This window comes from Panicum virgatum, chromosome 3N (genome assembly GCF_016808335.1).
Source record: "Panicum virgatum strain AP13 chromosome 3N, P.virgatum_v5, whole genome shotgun sequence".
Lineage (NCBI taxonomy): Eukaryota > Viridiplantae > Streptophyta > Magnoliopsida > Poales > Poaceae > Panicum > Panicum virgatum.
The window spans coordinates 5,804,576-5,827,471 of record NC_053147.1 but is presented as its reverse complement, the minus strand read 5'-3'; the positions used below and the strand labels follow the sequence as shown (position 1 = coordinate 5,827,471).

The window sequence follows — 22,896 nt, the reverse complement described above, 5'->3', positions numbered from 1 at the left end:
AACCTCTTGTTAATAGGGAATGTGCAGATTTCAGAATAGAATAAAATAAATAAATGCAGTCCAAAGTTAAACGACATGTACGTTCATTCAATTGGAGGAGAGTATGACTTAACAGAAAATAGCATAAGTATAGGACAAGTTTCCGGATTTTTAGTTATGTGTTATGCTTATTTTGAAAAAAAAAATCAAGAAAAGAGCCTAGATGATGAAGTTGACCCCAAGTCGTCGTTCAAGGTCCTTGCACCAACTGGACTGCACCAAACAAAATGGAAAAACACCATTTCCGTCTCTTTCAGCATTGAGTTCATGTTTGACGATTAGAGTTTCCGAAGGACTTGTGCTAAGTGCTAACAGCTGGCCTCTCCAGGAAGCACAAAACCTGAACTCGGTAGTAGTACAGTTGAGCCAGAGATACATTACTTAGTCATATACCTCCTGTCCTTTGGAACCCGAGTAGTAAGCTATGATCCCTTTCTTCCTCCAGTGTTTTCTTCTCTTTTTCTTTTTTTCCTGCCTATGGTGCTGTGGAATTTGTATACAATGGATTCGCAAACGCTGATCTTAGCTTTGAGGGTGAAGCTTCTATTGATGAGCGTGGTCGCTTGGGACTAACAAGTGGTCTTAACATAGTTGGAATCGGCCATGCTTTCCACAGATACCCTATAAGCTTCAGAAAGACCCGCAGCGATCCTAGCATGCACTCCTTTACGACATCGTTCGTGTTCGAGATGACATCTTCTGATGGTAGGCATCCCGCTGCTCAATGGAATCAGGGAAGTGATGGGGTTGCTTTTGTGATTTCTTCCACGGATAAGTTCTTGAACGACTCCTTACTATCAGGTCCGTACCTAGGCCTTTTCGATATGTCAAATAGGAGCAACGCTTCCAGGAATATACTTGCTATTGAGCTTGGCACCATTATGAATCCTAGGTTCAACGACGTAGATGATAACCATGTCGCGATCAATATGAACAGTTTGATTTCAGTTAACTCCCATACTGCTGGCTTCTACACCTCCGATGGTGGGTTCAATTCCTTGAGACTAATTAGTGAACAAGAGTTTCAGTTATGGGTGGAGTATGATGGCAAGGCTCAGCAACTAAATGTCACCTTAGGGTATCCCTGGTCACCTAAACCCAAGTTTCCACTACTGTCGAGCCCTTTGAATCTGTCATCTTTCTTCCCAAGCGCAGTATTTGCTGGGTTTTCGGCGTCAACAAGCACATTGGCAACCAGGCATTTCATTCTTGGCTGGAGCTTCAAAACAAATGGGGAACCTCCACAGCTCAACTACTCTGCGTTTATAGAAGGGTGGGAAAGAAGAAACTACTCTGCACCAGCAGGGCCAGGGTTAGAAGTTGATATTTCTCAGGACATAGTTCCACTTCCACATCCTAATCACGGATCACAGCGAGCTCGCCCACCCTTGCATATGCTCCCTACCTGTAGTTACTTTAACCTCCTTGATCTTGCTTGTTATTTTTGCCAGCCTTGGTTATGGCTATAAGAGAAGGCATTCCAAGGCTGCTGGGAGACAATCAGATTGGGAGATCAACAGCGGGCCACCTTGTTTCACATACAAAGATCTAGTCAATGCTACTGGTGGGTTCAATGACAAAATGCTCCTTGGTAAGGGAGGTTTTGGACGGGTCTACAAAGGATTCCTCCCTGCCTCTAAGAAGAATGTCGCGATCAAGCGGATCTCCCCTGAGTCTAAGCAAGGGACCAAGGAGTTTATATCCGAGGTTAACATATTAGGTCATGTTCGCCACCGGAATGTTGTTCGTTTACTTGGCTATTGCAGGCACAAGCATGAGCTGCTCTTGGTGTATGATTATATGCCCAATGGCAGCCTTGATAAGTATCTGTATGGCGGTCAAGGTAAACTTGCACTAGGTTGGTTTCAGAGATTTTGCATCATCAAAAGTGTGGCATCCGGACTCTTGTACCTCCATGAGGAATGGGAACATGTGGTCATCCATCGAGACATTAAGTCAAGCAATGTCCTCCTTGACGATGAAATGAATGCAAGGCTGGGTGATTTTGGCCTTGCAAGATTACATGACCACGGAGTGGATGCTCACACCACACGCGTAGCAGGGACATTTGGCTACATTGCTCCTGAGCTGGCTAGATTTGGCAAAGCAACCAAAGCGACTGATGTTTTTGCGTTTGGGGTGTTCTTGATGGAGGTTACATGTGGAAGGCGGCCGGTTGAGGTAAATGCTTCTGGAGAGCCTCAGGTGCTAGCTGACCATGTGACCAAAGCATGGCAAGATGGCTCAATCATGGACTCCAGAGACCCTACACTGGAAGATTGTGTAGAACAGGAGGTAGAGATGATTCTAAAGCTTGGACTTCTGTGCTCACACCCATCACCCAAGGTGAGGCCTGGCATGCGCTTGGTGATGCAATACCTGGAAACTGTCGCGACACTTCCTGATTTTCCACTTAGTTTGTTCAGTGCGGATGCGGCTAATGATGAAGTGTATGTTCAGTTTGTTGCCTCGTATCCCTCTGTGGCAACCGCGACCACTGATCATAGTTTTTTTTATGGTCGATAATGCAAAACAACTATGATTAAATATAGATGCAGCTATTGTATTTTAAATATATATGCCAGGCTGCAACTGTATTTGGAGCATATACAGGAGTGTATATTTGCATGGGTTCTGTCAAAACTTGTCAGATATAATTGTGAGGATCGGATACAAGTTGTGTGAATGTCCAGTGTTTCGTAGTTCGATACTCCATATTAAACTTATTTTATTTGTGTGCTGCCCAGATTAATCAAATTTGCATGCCATACTAGTCATGGTTCATTTTATTTTCCCTTTTTAGAAAGGTGTTCATTGGCTCATTGCCACATCTATATGGCATGCCACACTTTTTTACCATCATATCCCACGCGTCATAGATAGACACTTGTTTCTTGCTCAAGTTTACCATAGTTGTGACAGCTGTTTTCTTCGTTACAGAAGTAGTTGTGGGCTTGTGGCAAGGCATGCCACACTTGTCTAAGTAGATGTGCCTAAACAATGGTAAACTTGATGAGCAATATTCTGGCTAAGCATATACACTAATAAATATATTTGTACGTTGAAAAATAATTGATGTCTTGTTATGTCATTGTATTTATCTGTTTCATGTCTTCCTTTACATCTATGGACCGGAAAGTATGGAACATGCTTATGCTTGTTGAGAGGACACACCTGAACAATTTAAGTAGGATAAATGTTGCACTTGTTTGCCATGCAACTTTACAACTTAACCTGGATACATTGCAAGCATCAATACTCAAATATCCATCCCAATTAAGAACCCAACAATGGTTTGGATGGTTAACAGAGGTGGTTGCATGTCCTACCCAAAGGGATCAAACCCTGGGTTCGATGCATCTGTCTTATTGATGCGTTTTTTTTTTGTAAGCGACATGTATACACCTATAATAACTTCGTCTACCTCAAGATCTAGGCGTAACCTCTAGTGTGCGCTATCTCCGTGTTTAGGCCCAATAGATGCAATGCAGCATCATCTGAGAAAACATTGCATGTCTCTCATCGAAATGCATCTCGGATAGGGATACAAGTACACGTCATAAAAGGTTATCCGTCACCACCACCTTGGCAACAAGGACAGCATGAGGCTTTCATTCCAGAGGCTTCGAAGAACACGGATCAGTGGCAAACGTAGCCTGGGGTTTTGGACCGTTTCTAGCTCTGCTCGTATGTGAGTTTGCGCAGTTGCGTTACTCGGATATAAAAAGCATAGAAGAAAACCTTCCCTTTCCTGACATAGCATCCATGGACTGATGGACGTTTCGAGCACGCGTCTTCACCAAACGGAACCAGAAGCACGTTGAGATCTCTCGGTGCAAATAGAGCTACAACACGCAGGACACTTTTTCTAGAAATTCCATAAATTGTTTATTTAATCCTTCTCTTTTTGAAAGATCAGACTGACAACACAATTCTGCGACTCCAAATCAATTGAACAAATTTATTTCATTCTAGTTCCTATACTCATGTTCACTCACTGCCAAATACAACGAAGTACAACATTTTGTTCCCCTGATATACCTAGCTTTACACAGTATGTACATTCTCTTGAACAAGAAGACTCTGAAGGGGAACCTGTATTCTGATAAGTTGGTACAATGAATGATGCAACTTACAACAGAGAATCAAATGAATGAGACTATGTGAACAACAGACAGGAGAAACTATCAGATTAGGGAACCCAGATTTCCTTCCATCGGACTCCCGCAGATAAATGAGTATATGCCCTATTGATATTCACGAGCATGAGTGCTGCCCTGTGCGAGCAGCTTTCCAACGGGAGCATCACTGAGGTGATGAAGTCTTCAGTCAAACTAACGAGTGGGGCCAAGTAAAAAAAAATTAGATGTTGCCACTCTGAAGATCGTTCAGACTCGAAAGACCTCGCACTTCATGAGAGAATGCAAACTTGGGTGGCAACACCATCAGAGGATCATCTCCAGTCTTCTTCAGAATAGCCATGGCCAGGGCATACCCAAGTGCACGGCCGACAGGTACTGCTACTGCATTTCCAATCTGGCGATACCTGCAACCAGGCTCATTACATGAGAACTTAATCTACAAACTGGGCAACTTTCATTGCACTAGTTCTAAATTAAAGCATTGAACAGAACTTCATATATGCCAATTCTAGAGGAATTGGAAATGCAGAAATAATTTTGGATCCAGTTTGCCTTATAGATGTGATCCTCATGTTAAAATTTTAAAAACAGATACCTGTCTTTGACTGTTCCAAGAAACCTGAAGCTGTCAGGAAAACCTTGCAAACGAGCGCTTTCACGGATGGTTAGCAGTCTGTCTTGTGCAGGATGTATTAAGGCCTGAGAGTAGTATGCAAGGGTAATATATATTAAAATGAAATCAGAAGCAAAATAAAAGAGGGAAAGAGGGGGGGGGGGGGGGGTGTGAAATCAAGAGTTACAGCTAACCTGCACGCGAGCATTTGGAGATGTCAGCACGGTTCCAACTACCTCATCCCACCATAGTCGACCATATGGTCTGTACCGAAAGGAACCACTGAACCATGAATGCGAAAACATACAAATACTATGAAAATTGAAACCAACCTTAATGATTTACCATGCTCATAGGTTAGCACACAATCAATCACCTGATGTAAATTGGGAAATTTGTCAAAATTCACATGTAAAGAGAAGTATAGTGTATCTCAGAGGTGTTTGTCTCGAGCATCTTACCAGAGGATTACCAGAAGGCAAAAGTATTCTCTCCTTAGTTGGATCTAATCTAGCTACGTTGTCTGGACCTACTATGACTCCCGGAAGGTCTCTAAAATTAGCTCCCTGAAACAGAACTGATGAGATTGTGGAGGTTTCTTTAACCTAGAGTTTCACGTAAATACAAGCATCTCAGACAACCTTTTTCTTGGGAATCTGCAATACTCTTAGGTAGTTATCATCATCTAGTGCTTTTGGTCGATGGTCATACAATTTTGACCTGGAAACTTTTGTGACATTATCTCTGGATCCAAGCACTTCTGGACAGGGAGGAAGACAATTTCATGTGAGAGTTTTGCACCGTAGCTATCATGAACCAACAAACATGGTTATGAGAATCAGAAATAGCAGTGATCAGAAAAAAAAAGAAAGAAAAAGAGCTTTTAGCCCGCAAAATACCCAAGCTGACTCTAACATTGATTTCCGTGGTAGTGGCATGCAGCTAGAAACCAAGGGAGCATATCTGATACATGTTGTTTCTAGTCTCATTTTTAGCTATCTTTATACATATTTTATCAAATAATTTCCAACGATTTATACCAATTAAATTGTCTTTCAGATAACTTTAGTTGTATGCAAAAGAGCATTACAAAAGCATACAAGTTAATTATCATCTCTAAAGAACGGAATCAGTCGTCTCAATATTACTATAGTGAACAAACAGATATTTCTAGCCATCGGAACCTACAACTCAACATGACATGAAAAGAACATTCAAGTTTCTTCTATACAAATGTAAGCGATCAACACACCAGAATTAAATGACCGAATGTATCTTTGGAATTCCGTCTGAGGTCCCTTTACATATAGCATTTCTTCACGTTTTTCTCCATTCGCCACCTACCAAAGATGTTCACAGCAGCTTCTGAATTAGATGGCTCTTAAATTAAGGGAAATTGCATATACCTCCTAAAGTCAGCAAATGAACCCTCATAAGTTAACTACTGTTGCATATTGGACTGGTGTAGCCTAGGTCATATTAACTTTTAGTTTTGTGACATGGTCTAGGGAAGTGCTAGTTCAACTGCGGACAAGGTACAATATGGCCAGGTAGGTATGGAATCTCTGAGATTGTTACTTACTTCCGGAAGATCAGATAAAGCATCTTCAAGAACAATTGGTTTTTCTAGTTGCATTGGCATGCCATCGGGCCACCCAACCAAATTGCGCTACAAAAAGAGAAAAGAATATTATTATTATTATTATTATTATTATTATTATTATTTCACCACACATCCTAATTCTCAGTATAAGGGAAAAACACACACAAAGAAGTTTACTGTACTAATTGGTGTGCTATTATCGGATGTCTCCAAAGAGACATTGGTGTGCTATTATAGGTTGGCATGTTACATTAATTGGGAACTGAACTTTCTAACCGAATGAATACCAGAGAAGAATTAAGCCTATCCATAAATTGACCAAATTCAGCAAATCATATTTACCTCGAAAGCCAATGGGCAACCATTCTTCACGATTGCTTCATGAGTAGGAAGAGGAAATGGGGGCAATTTCTACAGGATAGAAGTACAAAAATAAGGAGAAAATAAAACAGAATAAAGTAACTTCCTAATATAAGGGAACTATTACTTGCCTCCTTAGGATGACAGCCCAACAAAAATACACGCATTCGGAATTGTGGGAGGCCATAACACCCAGCAGCCATGATCCCGAGTTTTGCTTGGTAATGCATAGCAACTAGCCGGCTTAAAGCATATCTTGCAAGTGTTGCATCAGCAAACTTCAATATATCAAGGACATTTTCCATATAAATGTATTTGGGCTTCAAAAATTGGATTACATCCATGAAGACAATAATCTGCTTGTTTCTCTCACAGTTGAATGGTGCATCAAATTCTCTATTGCGGTTGTAGCCACTGATGCCTTGGCATGGTGGTCCCCCACATACGACATCCGCATCACCCTGAATTCATACAAGACCTCAGAAGGAATTGTGAGTGTTGTAGCAAGTCACAACATTACCACATCAGTCACATTAAATAACCAGTATTAACAAGAAAGAATATTTATCTAATGAGTATTACTTGCTCGCTGCTAGCAGCAATGGAGGCAATGCTGGCTTGGAATTATTTATCTAGTGAGTATTCATGCTACCAGCATCTTGCATCTTCGTTATTACATTTGGTTTCTTATATATTTCAATATCTGTGGAGGCGACTTTCAGTTTCCCATATAATTTTGATTGTTCACAAATATAAGTTTGCCACCAATAAACACACTATTTGTCATGACTTTTGGTCAATGAAATTCACAAGGTGTTATCAATATAATTAACTACCATTTTTGGGTAAATGACTATTAAAATCATTAACATATGAAAGCAGCCATCAAAAGCGAAAAATCCCACATGAAATAGAAAAAACAAGATATCCCCAATAATTTAAGGTAATTTAAGAGTACCATGCCAGAACAATATGGGTCATGGACACAAAGCACAATTCTGCATCATTAAAAAATTGCTTAGTTCACTCCTGCATTGACTTCTAGAGTATAGAATGTCTTATTTTTTTCCTTTTCTTTTCTTTACTTCTTTCTTTATTTTATTTATTTTCAGCTTGGAGAGGATGTAGAGGAGTCATACTAGCATACAGTTCATAGCATGAGATTCAGGGTGTGTTTAGTTCACTTTGTATTTTGCATTTTTTCGTTTTTGGAAGGGAATCTTCAATATTTGAAGTATTAAATGTAGAGTAATCACAAAAATAATTACAGATCTCGTCTGTAAACTATGAGACGAATCTAATGAGCCTAATTAATCCATCATTAGAGATTGTTTACTGTAGCATCACTGTAGTAATTTAGTGTCTAATCACGTCCTAATTAGGCTCATTAGATTCGTCTCGCGATTTACAGTCCATTTGTGTAATGCGATTTATTTTTTGACTACATGTAGTATACCATTTAAACGATTTACAAAAATTTTGCATTTTGCGTTTTGGAATCTAAACAAGGCCTCATTTTGAAATCAAGCATGGGTATCACATACAGGAAGAGGTAATATTTTGTCCTTATGCCCTTGAATAACAAAATCCCTAATTGCCTCTTTGCAGTTCCTGTAATAACAAAATACAAATTGTTCACATCATAGTGAAGGGAGTATTGGTAAGTTTTAGTCCTTTTATTCTTACTTTAAGCCTTCAATTGGCTCCCATGTGTCATCATTAGGGCCATAACCTTTCCAACAGACCTACACATTTGATAAGGTAGCAGAATTATTTCAGTAGAAATCATCTATATGAATACAACAATAACAAAAATCAGTGATATATACCTGCAATTTGTGCACTAAAGAACAAACAGCCTTCAGCAGGCTTGAGGCAATAGAGCCAAAATTATTATTGGATGAAATAACAAGGAAATTATTTAGATATTTAAAAAGTGTTGAACTAAAGAGTAGAAGGGCAAATTTTTACTTGCAAGTGATGATTCTGACAAGTAATTAAATTGCCACTCTGTAACTACAACGCTAAAGCAAGTTAATTATTACAAACCTTAAAGTATAAGCCACGCTTTCCGACACCATTTGGATCCCCGAAGCAAATATCAACTAGCTTCCATACTTCGAATTCTTCAGGAGGAATTGTAGAACACTCTAGAGTTTCACTACTGGATTGTGCTAAATCGCTGGAATGGGACTTTAATTTACTGTGAAGCTTCACATAGGCTTTGCATAGTTTTTTCCATTCCTTCAACAACTCAAGGAAATCGTCGGTGGTTTCATTCCGGACCTACTCAACAAGCATATTTGTTTGCATAAATGAACCAGAACTGATTTTTGCATTTTAGAATTATATTGAAACAACATAAAGCATGAAGCTAAATACCCGAGTTTCTGGATGATTCAGTCTGAAGCTTTCACATGCAGCTTCATCTCCATCAACAGCCCATCTCTATTAATGATAATGAAATAATTAAAAAAGCAATAATTACTATACTAAGCCATAGCACATCTACTATATTAGTGTTTACCGCTATAAGATTCACACCACCACCACGAGCCCCAAAACAAAGTCCAGTTGACATCCCCCCACAACCACAGTACAGATCTAACAGAGAGAGCTCCATCTCTGGTGTGGGAGACTTCTGCCTTTCAGTGGAATTGATCCTTTTCACATTGTTGTTGCTGCTACTAGTGTAATGTGACTGTAATGTGTCATATGAACCTCCTGCATTTTGTGAACTAGGTTAACATGCTCATAACTGTACCAAAAACATAAAAGAACAAAAGTTATAATAATTACAGAAAATCAGAAATAAAGTATGATCAGCACGATAAAAAGATTTATAACAAAAGATGCTTCAGTATAAATTGCAAAATTCAGAGAGTAGATTTCAAATCTAACTGATGATTGATTGGTTCATCAATATTGTGAAGCATTTAACATCTCTTGCATCCAGGTTAAGCCACTTACAAATCACTGTGTTTTAAGGAGACTCACCCATTTCCATGGTAGAGAATGTACTATAGTCCAGAGAATACTTCATGTCATAGTAATAGTGAAACGAAGGAATTGATTGAGACTTTTCATTTACCTATAGCATAAAATGAAAATCATACTTCTCATACAAACAAGTATAAGTAAACCAATGCAAGAAAAATATATTAATATAAGATGGAGTCCTACACTAGGAGAAACTTGCACAATGGTCACTTTAGAAACAATGCAGTCTAGTAAATTGTCGTCCTTCAGGTCTGAGTAAAAGAGCCTCCTTGGGTCATGAGACTGTGCTTGGTCTTCCATGACCTGAGATCGAATAAGAGGTTAAAAGCATGATTAAGCAACCTAACATAAACTGGATTATCATATTTTAACTTGTGCAAGCTGAAACATCCATTTACGTTTCATTAATCCAGGTCTCCTTACAGATCTCATGTTTCTTAAGGCATGCATAATTTCCCGGACAAAAATCTAGGACAATCAAACTCACCGTGTCTTCAGCTCTGAAAAACCACTGCACACTGAAGTAATATTCACCTGCACTTGTTTCGAAGAATTCTAACAACCTGCCAATATAATGTGGTTTTCCTTCTGGACCCTGTAAAAATTAACCATACTAAAGATGTACAACAGCAAAGCATGTGGTATGAAGGTACACATTATTTTGTACAAATAGACACTATAATCATGGAAGCTACAGTTACAATCAAGCAAGCATACATACACATGAACATGATACACAATATACATCCATCAATGATTTAGTTTTCTGAGTACTTGTGCAGACCATTAATTAGTTGAGAAGCCATGAAATAAAGATAATGCAGGCCACAGAGGTATCCAAGAAGCAATTTAGACCTCAATTATAACTTACCTTAATGAATGCACAATCCCCAATACATAAAGTAGATCCACATACACTAGCTTGCAAATAGTGACATTTGACATCCAAGACAGCTTTGCCAGCACTGTAAATATAGAAATTTTATCATGAGTAACTTCAATTATTCAATAGACGTACATATGAGCATAAAAGTTAATTCAGTTTTTGCTCACTTGGAAAACATTTGGGTATTGCTCCACTTATCCTTCAAACAAAGAAGCCACAAGCCAAATAGGTTACGTGAATAATATCAACTCTTACAAGTTCAGCATAGTGCAAACTATTTAAGGTCGTATTGCAAACCATAAGATAAAAGTTCCATATTAGGACCTGCAGTCCACTCCTTATGTGGCACACATATGTGTATGTGCTACCCGACTCCTTTTGTGGCACGGATATGTGTATGCGCTACCTGACTCCTTATTAATACTAATTGAAGATTGCATCATGGCAAAAGGAGAAATTAGTTTCTTCCGGTTTATCAATACTATTTCTTTGATAGTTATCTGTTTTCCTGTTGCATGCAAATTGACTTCCAACCATTCCTTGATTTTAAAATTGTATTGTTTTGCATAAATTTTACAGATTTTATGAAAAATAACTTAAATTGACTCTAAAATACATTATTGTGCATAAAAGAGAAATATTTGTTTCTTAGCACTTTTACGATTCTTTAGCAATTCTCGATTTTTCTGTTGGACTTAAATCAAAACCCGATCATTCTTCCATGACATTCATCATCTATTCAAGCTCATGTGGAATGCCAAAAAAAAAATCTTAAACTCCGTTCATTTGTGCCATATACTCATATAGTCATGTTAAAATCACTATTCATTTTATGGAAACATTATCCAGGCATATCAGTAATTTCTAAGTCTCTATCAGCATTAGCGCAGAAACCTTCCAACCCTGCAACTATGTCATCAGTTTCTTTTCTTGTGGTAGAAGTTGATTTATCTATCTGATTCAAATTTATTTATGTTAGAGAAAATATCTTGACTGTTTACAGAAATGCAATTATAAGTTGTACAGGAGCAAACTGATAGATTGATATACAGATATAGTTATTAAATTAAAGAAGCAGATATTTTAGGGTGTTAACACATCTCTTTAGTACCTCCCCATTTCATTTGTGCCACCTATGTATTTCTAACATGTAATGCATAATCGACATTTATGCGTTTCAATCTTTCATAAATACTTGAATATTGTTGACAAAAGCACACTATCTCAGCATTACGTCTTTACTAATTAGAGCTTCTCATAAATATTTACTTCTGCGACAAAAAGATGAATGTTGTTTTAATAAATAATTCCTCTCCCTAGATGCTGAAATGTTAAATGGAATTTCGAAGAGCCATTTCTCCACTACCAATCTGTTATACCTCATATCCATTCTTATACCTTAAATAAGTGTACGATGATGCATCCATGCAGAGAGAAGTAACAGCGAAGACACATGCCTACCTTCTTCAGAAGGCAATGATTGCTCTGATAGCGGTTAGGCCACCTCTGCCTAGCCTCCTCGTCAGGCACTGCCTCACCCATAAAGAAACAGGAACCGTCTTCGCTATCAACCATTTCAGAATCAGTAATATACTTATCCAATATAAGTTTAGGCTTATCCTCTGGATCTAAGGTCACTGTGACCATTGGCAGTTTGCAGATTGAGGTATTATTGTTCTCTGCCCTCCTCAAGTTTGATGAGCATTTCCCTGAGGATACCCTGGCCCTTTTTGCCTTTGGAGGCTGAGATGCTGCTGCCTGGAGCTCTAGGGGCATCTCAACTTTATTAGCACTCACTAACCCAGAGTTATGTAACACAGCATCCACTCTCTCCAAACTGGGCAAGCACTTCTCAGAAGCAAGCTTGCGCTTCCTAGAAGGTATATGAGAACCTGCTTTGTTCACAGGCCCACAATTCATTGCTAGCAAAACAGCTGAGACCCTGTTGGAATTCGCTAATACCTTTGAGGCTGATCTAGCCTTCCTTGGAGAGGACACAGACACTGCTTTGTTCTTCGAGGACCTTTTGCTCACCACCGGTAAAGCTACCACAACATTGATAGAGGAGCTCTGCACTGCAACAACCTCTCGTGATCCTTGCTGCTTCACCCCATCGAGCAAGTCAACTGGCTTTATTGGAGCAACCGTGGTCGTCTCCTCAAGTGAGCTCCCTTCACTGATGGTGCTCCGCCCAGAATCCGCTAAGCGGAGCTTGGAAGTTTTAGACGGCCCTGCTTTCCATTCCAAAGAAGCGGCATTTGCTTTGGCCTTGGCTGCCACAATCCTTGGGGACCTCCGGAGAGACGTGCCATCTCTACCACCAACATCTGGCATACTGCAGCTAGCTGCATTGACCTCAGGACGTTCCGCCGCAGTCAGACCAAAGATCACCATGGCTCCCGAGGTGATTCTCTGCGAGGAGGACCCGTCATTGGGACCGTCCTCTGCCCCCAAATCAGGATTATCATCTGGCGCCGGCGGGGCCGGCGGCGATGGCACCGAGTTTAGGGTGCACTCCTCTAGTTTGGCTTCCGAAGAAGCCGCTGCAGGCGGTGGCGCAGGCTCTTCCCAGCCGGGGATCAGCTCGGGCGCATGCACCTCTAAAGGCACCGGAGCTGGGGAGCACGGTGGCACCGGCGAAGCAGAATCGGGGGCGGAATAACCGAGCGGCCTCACCTCGAGCGCGGCTCCTCCCGTGGAAGCTTCCGCGGCGGGCTCGAACTCCGGGAAGCTGGCGGCCGCGCCCTCGCCGGCGACGATCCCGGTGGAGCGCCAGGGCGCGCCGTCCCAGGGCCCCTCGGCGTCGCCATCGTCGGCGTCCGGCTCCGGGACCGCGAACCCCTCCCCGACGCCGAAGTCCCTGGGCGGCGACCACATGGGCTCCAGCTCCGCGGGGTCGCCGAAGAGGAGCGACCAGAGCGGCTCCAGCCCCGCGCTGAACCCGCCCTCCGCCGCCCCGCCGTCGCCGCCTCCCGGGGAGGGGGAGGAGCCCTCAGCTGCGGCGGGGTGGCCGGTCGCCGGCGGCGAAGCGGGGTCGGGGGGCGGGGGCTCCATTGAGCACGGGGGGTAAGTGAGATCGACTGGAGGGGTGGAACGGCCCCCGAGGAAGGAAGGTTGGTGGAGTCAACCGATGCGGCCAGTCGGCGTTCCCCGCCGACGAAGATCCCACTGACAGGTGGGGCATCGAAATGCGAGGCCCACCCGTCAATGGCACAACTGCGTTCCTCGCTGGCCGCACTTGTCTTTGCTGCTGTTTTCACGCACGCGGACGGGACACGGCTAGCTCGCGAGGCGGCGGTCTGTCGTCCTCCGCAGGTTTCCATGTTCGGTTGGCTGAACCCGTAAAAAAAAACATGACATCCAATATTTCGACACGTATATAAAGTACTAAATTAAGTTTATTTATAAAATTATTTGCATGGATGGATGGACTGTAAATCGCGAGACGAATCTAATGAGCCTATTTAATTCATGATTTGCAACAGTGATGCTACAGTAATCATCCGCTAATTATTAATTAATCATGGATTAATTAGCATCATTAGATTCGTCTCGCGATTTACAACCCATCTGTACAAAAAGTTTTGTAAATAGACTTCATTTAATACTTCAAATTAGCAAAATTCCATTGCAAATTTTTTTTACAAAACATCTAAACACGGCCCTTATCCATGCTTCACCATTCCATCATCGTCCATTTTCAGCATAGAGACGAGTCCACGACACCATTCTTTCCCCTGTTTGTGCAACGATTGCCAATTGTGGGAGATCCACCGCGTAGTATGTAAAGAACTGTCCGTATACACAAGTCGCAATAGCACTAAGCTCATTTTTGCTGATATTATTCAGATATATGGAGATGAGAAACCATCAACTGACGATTGATTCTTACAATATTTTTTTTCGTCAACAGAGAGTCATCAACAAGTAGGTGCATGCAGGCATTTCTCGTACTTTTCAAATTTCGAGGAAGGCTTGCGAAGCCTGCGAGATGCCCAGGTGGTATCACAAGGCACACAGCACATTGGACATCCCAATCGCAAGGTCTTAGATCCTTGAGCTCGGTTAGGGTTGGTGCGGACGCCGCTCCTCCTGTGCTCACAGCGAGAATGTCCATGTTCCTCATCCGAGTGCGGACGAGCGCTCAGCCGAAGGGGAGTGATTGAGTGAAGCTGCGGCGGCGTGAGCTGAATAAAACAGTTGAATTGGGCCGTAATGGGCCGGTCTGGGCTTTTCGAGGAGAAAATAGCCGGCCCCATGGGAGTCTGGGCCTCGGTTTACGAGAGCTGTTTCGTGGGGCCAGCAGGTTCCGGAATTCAGTTAAGACTATCCGCACTCGTGGTACTTTAAATCTATGCTCTAAACAGAATATTTCATCCTGATCATCAATATTCTCTTATTTACATCCAGTTTCGCTGCACTCGTTCATCCTCTATATCTCTACTCTCTACCAACTACCCGCAGAAAGGACCCACACGTCAGTTTTTTTTCTTTTCTTTACTCTCCCGGCGCCTCTCTCTCCCAGCCCCCTCCCTCCGCCGGCGATTGCTCTGCCCCGCCGGCCGGATCGGCGCGCGGCGGGGTGGTCGGGCGGTGGCGAGCCTCTCCTCCGCCTCACCTCCCCGCAGAGCCTTCCTCCCGCCTCCTCGCGGCCTCCACCCCTCTCCCAAGGCGGGTGCTTGCCGCGGCGGCATTCCTGCGCGCGGCGGCGTTCCTACACGCGGCGGGTGCCTCCTCACGGCGGCAGAGGTGGCCTGAGCGAGCAGCCTCGAGCGCCTCCCTCTCCCATGGTGGCCTCGAGCTCCACCGCCACCTCGAGCACGCCGGCCTCGAGCTCCCGCGTCGAGGCTTGGATGGAGGTGCCGAGCTACGAGCCATGGCGGCGGTGCGGGCCCTCGTCCTTCCACCTCCTTCCCCCCTACCTGGCCGGCGGCCATGGCGGCTGCCCGCACGGGGCCATGGCCGCGGAGCTCGCCGGCTGAGCGGAGGTGTCCCCTCGCCGCGCCTCCGTGCCTCCCTGCCGTGCCCCGGCCGCCCTCTGCTCCTCCGGCCTGTGGAGCTCGGGGCGGCGCTGTGCCCCGGCCGCCCTCTGCTCCTCCGGCCTGTGGAGCTCGGGGCGGTGCCGTCCTCCGCCCGTCCCTCCTGCCTCCTCTCTCCCCGGTGTCGGATGCAGAGTGGCGCGCGCGGAGCTCGACCGCGGCCCCAGCGGCGCATCGAGCTCCGGCCCCGAGCAGCGGCAACTCCGCCCCGGCAGCAGCTCCGCGGTGGCGTTGGCCCAACGCGGGGCAGCGCAGCGACGGATCTCGACGGTGCAGGTGGCCCGACGGCAGTGGCGCGGGGCCGGGGCGACCGGCGCATGGGGCGGTGGTGACCGGGGCACGGGAGTTCGCGGGAGCTACGGCGTGGGCGAGCCGGGTTGTGCCTGGAGCTCCGCCGGGGTCTCGATTCGCGCGGATCCATGGCGTTCACGCATGGTGTTCGCACGCGGCGGCGTTGGCCCGCTCGGCGCTCAGCGAGGGCGCGAGCCGTCCTCTTACGTTGCGGCGGCGGAGTAGCAGGACAACGGCAACGGAGACCTCTCGTGGCGGCGGTGGCGGCGAGGCACGGCGGAGGGGCGCGCACGAAGGAGATGCTCATGGTGGTTGGGGGATGACGCAAAAGGAGGCGAGGTGGGACCGCCGCGGGGTAGCGGAGGGCCGCTACCTCCGCTCAGAATAGCAAAATGGGGAGCTCCCTCAGTATGCCGCTACAGACAATTTCTACTCTATCACGTACTGGAGGGAGCTGTGCCGTTCCCAGTGTGGATAGTCTAACCACCCAGCACCAGCAGCAGAGGCGGCACCCTCCCTATATAACCATGGGAGGAGAGGAGCCGCGCGGCCGAAGATCCGCCTCAACGATGGAGAATCCAACCGAATCGGGCGTCGCAGCTGCACTGGCCGGGGAGGAGGATGCCCAACCGCCGCCGCCGCCACCACCCCTCGCGGAGCGCAGGAAGGTGAGGCGGAAGGCACTGATCCAGGAGCACCTGGGCATGGTGGAGTGCGCCATGGCGGGGCGGGAGGACGCGTGGGAGCGCGGCGCGCTTGGCGGCGGGCCTGAGGCGGCGGGGGAAGGAGCTGGACTGGGCGGTGGATGCGGAGGCCTAGGCAGCGGCGCACCCGCCCAAGCGGATGCCGGAGGCGATGGTCGCCTACTACCACCGTGTCGCGGAGGGCGCCGTCGACGACCGTCCCGCCGATCCCGACGCGCTACCGCTCCTCGACGAGGTGATCAACAACGTGCGCGAGAAGCTTAGGCAGGTCGAGGAGCGCGCGGCGGGGCTCGTCGTGGAGTACAAGGCCAGCGGCTACATCGAGCAGTTCGATGCCGACGACTTTGGGCTTCCCCCGAACTATGCCAGCCTCCTGCGCGGCGGCATGTAGTCGACCGACCCTGCAGCAGGAACTGTGTCAAGAACTAACTGGCTAAAGTGCGTAGAGAAACACAAGGACTTTAAATCCACATCCAGACCACCGTCACATGGAACGTAGTACGGTGGCCACGTTCCCGTACCGGCAACGTCGATCCCGTACCGGGAATGAGGGTACATTTTCGTTTCAATAGTGTTAGAATCACTCTTAAACAACGTACCACGTACCACGTTCCACGTTCCTCGATCCATCAATCCGGGAACTTTTGTGACTGTGATCTGAGTGCACATCGTTCTACTAACATGCTGTAGATCGAAGCACTTTGTTTGCTATTTGTTCCCGTGTCTGAATTTGAGTATGCTTCCGGGAACTTTTGTGACTGTGATCTGAGTGCACATCGTTCTACTAACATGCTGTAGATCGAAGCACTTTGTTTGCTATTTGTTCCCGTGTCTGAATTTGAGTATGCTTCAGTCATATCTGAATCCTGGGTTGCAATTCAATTAAACATTCACATGCATGCTTCCTTGAATGATTTGTGATTTCAAAAAACCACTTTCTCTTCACCATAATTAACTCTGCTAAATTTGAATGATTTCTTAATATGATTCGTAAGTGATTTGTCTATCCATGTCTGGCACATGCTAGGTATCTTTTATGTCTATCCATGCCTGGCACATGTGAAGTATGGGTGCGCCATTGGCACTGTGTACTGGTGATTGGTGAATCCTTTGATGACTTGTGGCGGACCACAAAGTGATATTGGTTGAATGGGTCAGCAAACAGAGTGGCCGCCCTGTGTCCTTGTCATTCCATACGTGCTGTGACCGATGCGGTGGTAGCAGGTATGAGCGATGATGAGTTCAAGCTCATGATCCTCGTTGATGGCTGCTTCTTATATGTTCAAGTGTACAGTACATGCAACCGTAACAATATGCCTCAGTCGTTGGTGTCCTTTTTCGACGCCAACCAAGGTGCTATCGACAATGACATCATGCTGCTGGAGAATCAGCTCCCATGGGTGGTGATCCAGACCCTCATGGACCTCACCAAGGAAAGATGGGGCGCACGCTCCAAGTTGCCCGCAAGGAAGAGGATGGAAACTCCTTTGTCTTGCCTAGCTGCACGCCGCCACATCTCCTTGCTCTCCTCCAACTCAACAAAACGGGCATTGTTCCTTTTAACTACCAAAGGTTTTCTCTGATTGGCCACTACTTCTACAACAATAGCGGAGTGCCCCCAGCTGTTGGGTCTGTTAGACTTCTTTCTTCTTTTCTTTATCTAAGAACAAGAGAGTCCTAGATCTATTACAAGTAGAGACACAGAGAGGGTGTAGAGGACCTTCACCGCCAGAGGAAGAGCTCGAGCCGGACATCTCAGGTTCGTTGATGCAGATTCGCTCTAGGGCGGCGATGAGCGGTGCAGTGACGTCGAGGGCGTGGCGGCGTAGTCGTGGATGATGGCAGCTACGCCGTCGAACTAGGCTTGATGGCGGCGGCGGTGAAGCTTCCCGTGACTCCAGCGCCCCCCTACTAGATCGGATTATGGTTTTTGTGGGTGGGGTGCTTGGCGGCGCGGTGAACCTCGTACCGAGCGCCCCGAGCCGGCCCCCACCCCTATTTATTGTAGCGCTGTGCCACAGGGGCCACCAACCAGTGAAGGGTTGGGCGCCCCCCGATCAGGGCGCGAGGAGGAGTCTGAGCTGGGCTTTGCCATTGGGCAAAAGCCCAGTCCGAGATCGACATTAACATTCTCCTCCTTGATCTCACTTTACCTTTCAACTTTATACTTCATCTTTAACACTTTTAACTTTACTCGTTTCATCACAGATTAGCACATAGAGCATGCTTCATCGTCACGGTCAGTTGCCGATAGGTTCAACAGCTACCATACACTCTTTAACTTTTTGGGCCCTATATAGTCCAGGAATCACAGGCTTTCCCTTAAACCCATGCCGGCTACGTGTTCACTGAACACGTTGGGTGGTAAGCCTTTTGTGAGCGTATCCGCAAGCATTTTCATTGTGCTTATATGCTCAAGACTAATGGAATAATCCTGGATTTTCTCTTTCACAATATAAAACTTCATGTCAATGTGTTTGGCAGCACCACTTGACTTATTGTTGTGAGCATAGAACACTGCGGGTTCATTGTCGCGGTACATTCTGAGTGGTCTTTGAATGATGGCTGCCACTCTTAAACCAGGTATGAATTTCTTTAACCATTCAACCTGCCCCCGAGGCCTCATAACATGCAACAAATTCTGCATATCATTGATGATGCAGTGAGACTTTTCTTGGAGCTTTTCCGCGATATAGCCCCCCTGCGAGATGCGAGAGTAAAAACATAACTAGACATGGACTTCCAATCATCTGTCTCCCGTAAAGTCTGCATCTAAGTACCCTTTTATCTCTAGAGTATCAGATCTTCTATACGTTAACATGAGGTCTTTTGTGCCTTGCACATAGCGCAAAGTTTTCTTTACTATTATCCAATGTGTCTGTCCTAGATTACTTTGATATCTGCCAAGTATCCTGGTAACAAATGCCAAGTCAGGGCGTGTACACACTTGAGCATACTGTAGGCTTCCGACAGCCGAAGCATATGGAGCCGCTTTCATTTGATCGATCTCATATTGGTTCCTGGGACATTGAAATTTTCCAAATCTTTCGCCCTTGACTATTGAGCAGGTGAAGGCTTACATGCATGCATACTATATTTTTTTAGAACTTTTTTCAAGTAAGCCTTCTCTGACAATCCTAATACCTCTTTTCTTCTATCTCGGTGAATTTCAATTCCCAAAATAAATAAAGCTTCACCAAGATCTTTCATGTCAAAATGTGAGGACAAAAATTTCTTTGTCTGTAGTAGTAGACCGACATCACTACTTGCAAGTAGAATGTGGTCCACGTATAGAATAAGGAAAAGGGCAGTCTGGTGCAAGTGGTAGTGCTTGCCACCTGTGAACCGAGAGGTCACAGGTTCGAGCGGTGGCCTCTACACATTGCATGGTGTGTGGAAAAGACCTCCCGCTAATAACAACCCCCAGACCCTGCACAGTGCGGGAGCCTACGACACTAGTACGTCCTTTTTTTTAAACTTTGCATAAATACAATTGTCCTCATCGTTCTCTTTAAACTCAAATTTTCGTATGGTTTCATCAGACTTTAAATATCACTGCCTAGAGGCTTGTTTTAATCCATAAATGGATTTCTTTAGGCGGCATCCCATGCGTTCTTTTTCTTCCATGACAAAATTTTTTGGTTGTGCCATGTAAACATTTTCATTTAGATCTCCATTAAGGAATATCATCTTTACATCCATCTGATGTAACTCTAAATCATATTGTGCCACTAACCCCAGCTGTTGGGTCCCGCCCAATGTCCAAGACTATTAGCGTCATTGAGCTTGCAGATATCGGCATCAAGCTCACGGCCAGCAGGACGACCAAGTTCATGGACATGGGCTTCAAGAAAAAGCTCTTCGGCGGCGAGATCTTCCTGGCTCATTGTTGCTGGATGAAATAAGGTCATGCTGGCTCCTCAACCTGGCGGCCTTTGAGCTCGGCATGAGCGCAGCTTCTGGGAACAAGACTGAAAACCAAGCCGTCTGCTCCTACCGACGTCCTCGCGATGCTCATGGATCGCGAGGACGACGTGCACAAGCTGCGATCGAAGCGTCTCGTGCAGGGAGAGCTCACCAACAAGGAGACGCTGGACTTCTTTAAGAGCCTCATAAAGCGCATCAGTGGCGGCCCCCTCTACATTCACATCCTGGAGGAGATCGAGGACTACAAGCTCAAGAGATGGATGTGGATCAAGGTGCACGCATTTTTTTACAGGAACTACAAGACGATCGCTGCGGTGCTCTCCATCTTGGGTGTTCTTGTGGGTATCTTCAAGGCACTCTTCTCTCCGAAGCAGCACTAGCAGCTGCCCGGCTGCTAGACCATTAATTGTTCAAATCATGGATGATTTTACACATTTTCTCCTAATTGTATATCTTTTGTACTACTGCAGTTATTGTATCTAAATGCCATTAAAAATTTAACTCATCCCTTCAATGTCATCGAAATTTAGTAATTTTTTTATTGCAACTAAAATTTTACTCCCATCCCCCCACTGCCATTCCGTGACTCAGCTATTGGAAGACCGTTAAACAAAAGTGGAAAATATAATACTGCCCCTTTGGAAATAGATGAAATATTTATATTACTCTCATCCCCTCGACGTTGTTGCCGTCGCCGGCCATGATGTATACCACGTCGGCAGTGGCTTGATACCGTCATTGCCGGCTCCGCGCCGCTTGCCTCCATGGTTTGTTTGGCTCACAAGGTGGAGAAGAAGAATGCAGGTTTGGACGCGGAGATGAATGACCGGAGGCTCGAGGTGGGCCTGTTTGGCGCGGGCCTGGCGACACCCTTGCAGATGCGGCACGAGGCGCAGGGCGTCCCACTTGGAGCCACGACAGGCCCGCACTCTGACGCGGAGCCACGGCGGTCGGTGCCCACGCGCCCCTTGATGTGGAGCCACGGCGGTCAGCGTCCGCGCGCCGTCGTTGCCGTCGCCGGGTATGATGTACCACGGCGGTGGTCGTCACCAGCAATCTTCATGATCTGTTCGCTCATGAGGTGGAGAAGAAGAATGCAGAGTTGGGCGCGGCGATAAGAACCGGAGGCTCGAGTGGGCCTGCTAGGCGTAGGGGCCTGACGGCGCCCCTGTAGATGCATGCGCGAAGCGCAGGGCGTCCCATCCGGAGCCACGATGGGACCGCGCCAATGCGCCCGCTGACACGGAGCGGCGGCGGCCGGTGCCCCCGCGCCCTCTGACGCAGAGCCGCGACGGCCGGCGCCCGCGCACCATCGTTGTTGTCTCCAGAGATGATGTACCACGTCGGCGGCGGCGGCTTGATCCCCGTCGTCATCGGCGATCTCCATGGTTTGTTCAGCTCACGAGGTGGAGAAGAAGAATGCAGGCTTGTACGCGAAGGTAACGGCCGGTGGCTCGAGGTGGGCCTGCTTGGCGCAGGATGCCCCACACGGAGTCGCGATGGGCCCGTGTCGGCACGCCCACTGACGTGGTGGCTGCCACCCGCACACCCCTGATGCGGAGCCGCGGCGGCGCGTGTAGCCCATGGGGCGGCGCGTCGTGCAGGCTCGTCGCCTGCCCGTGCACGTGCAGATCGGGCAGCGACAGAATGGAGGGAAAGAGAGCATGGTCGGAGTCGGCATAGGGTTAGAGATAAAATTTGGATGGGGTCGAGGATAAGGTTCGAGAGGGGTAATAACGGAACAAAACTATTTGAATTATCTAATTCAACTGCGTTACACAATGTTTTCACACGAGTTGCATGGTGTTTTGCTGCAGATATAATGGTGACTGAGGGGATGAAATTTCAGTGGAAGGGATGGACTAAATTTCGATAACATTGAAGGGATGAGTTAAATTTCCATGGCATTAAAGGAATTTACTCATCTCTTTTTGTTTAATCTCTTATTCCATTATTTTGTTGTTGTAACCTATGTTAGAGGTATAGGATCACTAGGCTAAGAGTGAACCACATCAAGGAGCTGAGATTAGGGTTTCATACCTTGATTTTGAGCTCCCAGCGTCACTTCTCCTCTGTTCTTCTTCTCTTCCTTTTGTAGCCGCCTTATGACATGGGAGAAGCCTTTCCCAGTGCTGCTTGTGCCTTTATGATTGGGTTGTAGTGGGCAGAGCCTTAGAGTAGTCACTAGGACGTGCCTCTGCCCTGGGGTTTCATCCCCTTATATAGTTGAGCACAGCACACTGGGGGAATACCCCCTTTAGTGTGTTCTAGAGATTTTTGACCTCCAATCAA

At 46.0% G+C, this 22,896-nt stretch overlaps 2 protein-coding genes and 1 pseudogene across 8 annotated transcripts; 2 read left to right on the top strand and 1 right to left on the bottom strand.

The window, feature by feature from the left end:
* Positions 1–1,080: 1,080 nt before the first annotated feature.
* Positions 1,081–2,725, top strand: LOC120667480 (L-type lectin-domain containing receptor kinase SIT2-like). Its single transcript, XM_039947545.1, has 2 exons — positions 1,081–1,086; positions 1,381–2,725. Exons 1-2 carry the CDS (start codon positions 1,081–1,083, stop codon positions 2,563–2,565), a joined length of 1,191 nt encoding a protein of 396 aa, XP_039803479.1. The 3' UTR covers positions 2,566–2,725.
* Positions 2,726–3,971: 1,246 nt separating this feature from the next.
* LOC120663921 (DNA (cytosine-5)-methyltransferase CMT2-like) lies at positions 3,972–13,728 on the bottom strand. 7 transcript variants are annotated; one of them, XR_005670652.1, is made up of 21 exons: positions 12,105–13,725; positions 10,811–10,842; positions 10,629–10,722; positions 10,245–10,352; positions 9,941–10,060; positions 9,755–9,848; positions 9,285–9,481; positions 9,140–9,205; positions 8,807–9,043; positions 8,444–8,502; positions 8,302–8,368; positions 6,889–7,218; positions 6,740–6,808; positions 6,377–6,463; positions 6,047–6,134; positions 5,436–5,554; positions 5,256–5,360; positions 5,140–5,170; positions 4,989–5,058; positions 4,777–4,880; positions 3,972–4,585 (listed from the first exon to the last, which is right to left on the bottom strand). XR_005670652.1 is itself a non-coding variant. In XM_039942867.1 (21 exons), the coding sequence occupies exons 1-21, from the start codon at positions 13,695–13,697 to the stop codon at positions 4,402–4,404; spliced, it is 3,885 nt and encodes a 1,294-aa protein (XP_039798801.1). In that variant the 5' UTR covers positions 13,698–13,723; the 3' UTR covers positions 3,972–4,401. The 7 variants fall into 7 exon arrangements, 4 of the variants coding, with proteins under 4 accessions (XP_039798801.1, XP_039798803.1, XP_039798804.1 ...); XM_039942867.1 differs by having other exon boundaries at positions 4,989–5,076; positions 5,127–5,170; positions 12,105–13,723; XM_039942869.1 differs by having other exon boundaries at positions 5,127–5,170; positions 12,105–13,721.
* Positions 13,729–16,816: 3,088 nt separating this feature from the next.
* Positions 16,817–20,986, top strand: LOC120667479 (annotated as a pseudogene).
* The last annotated feature ends 1,910 nt before the right edge of the window (positions 20,987–22,896 follow it).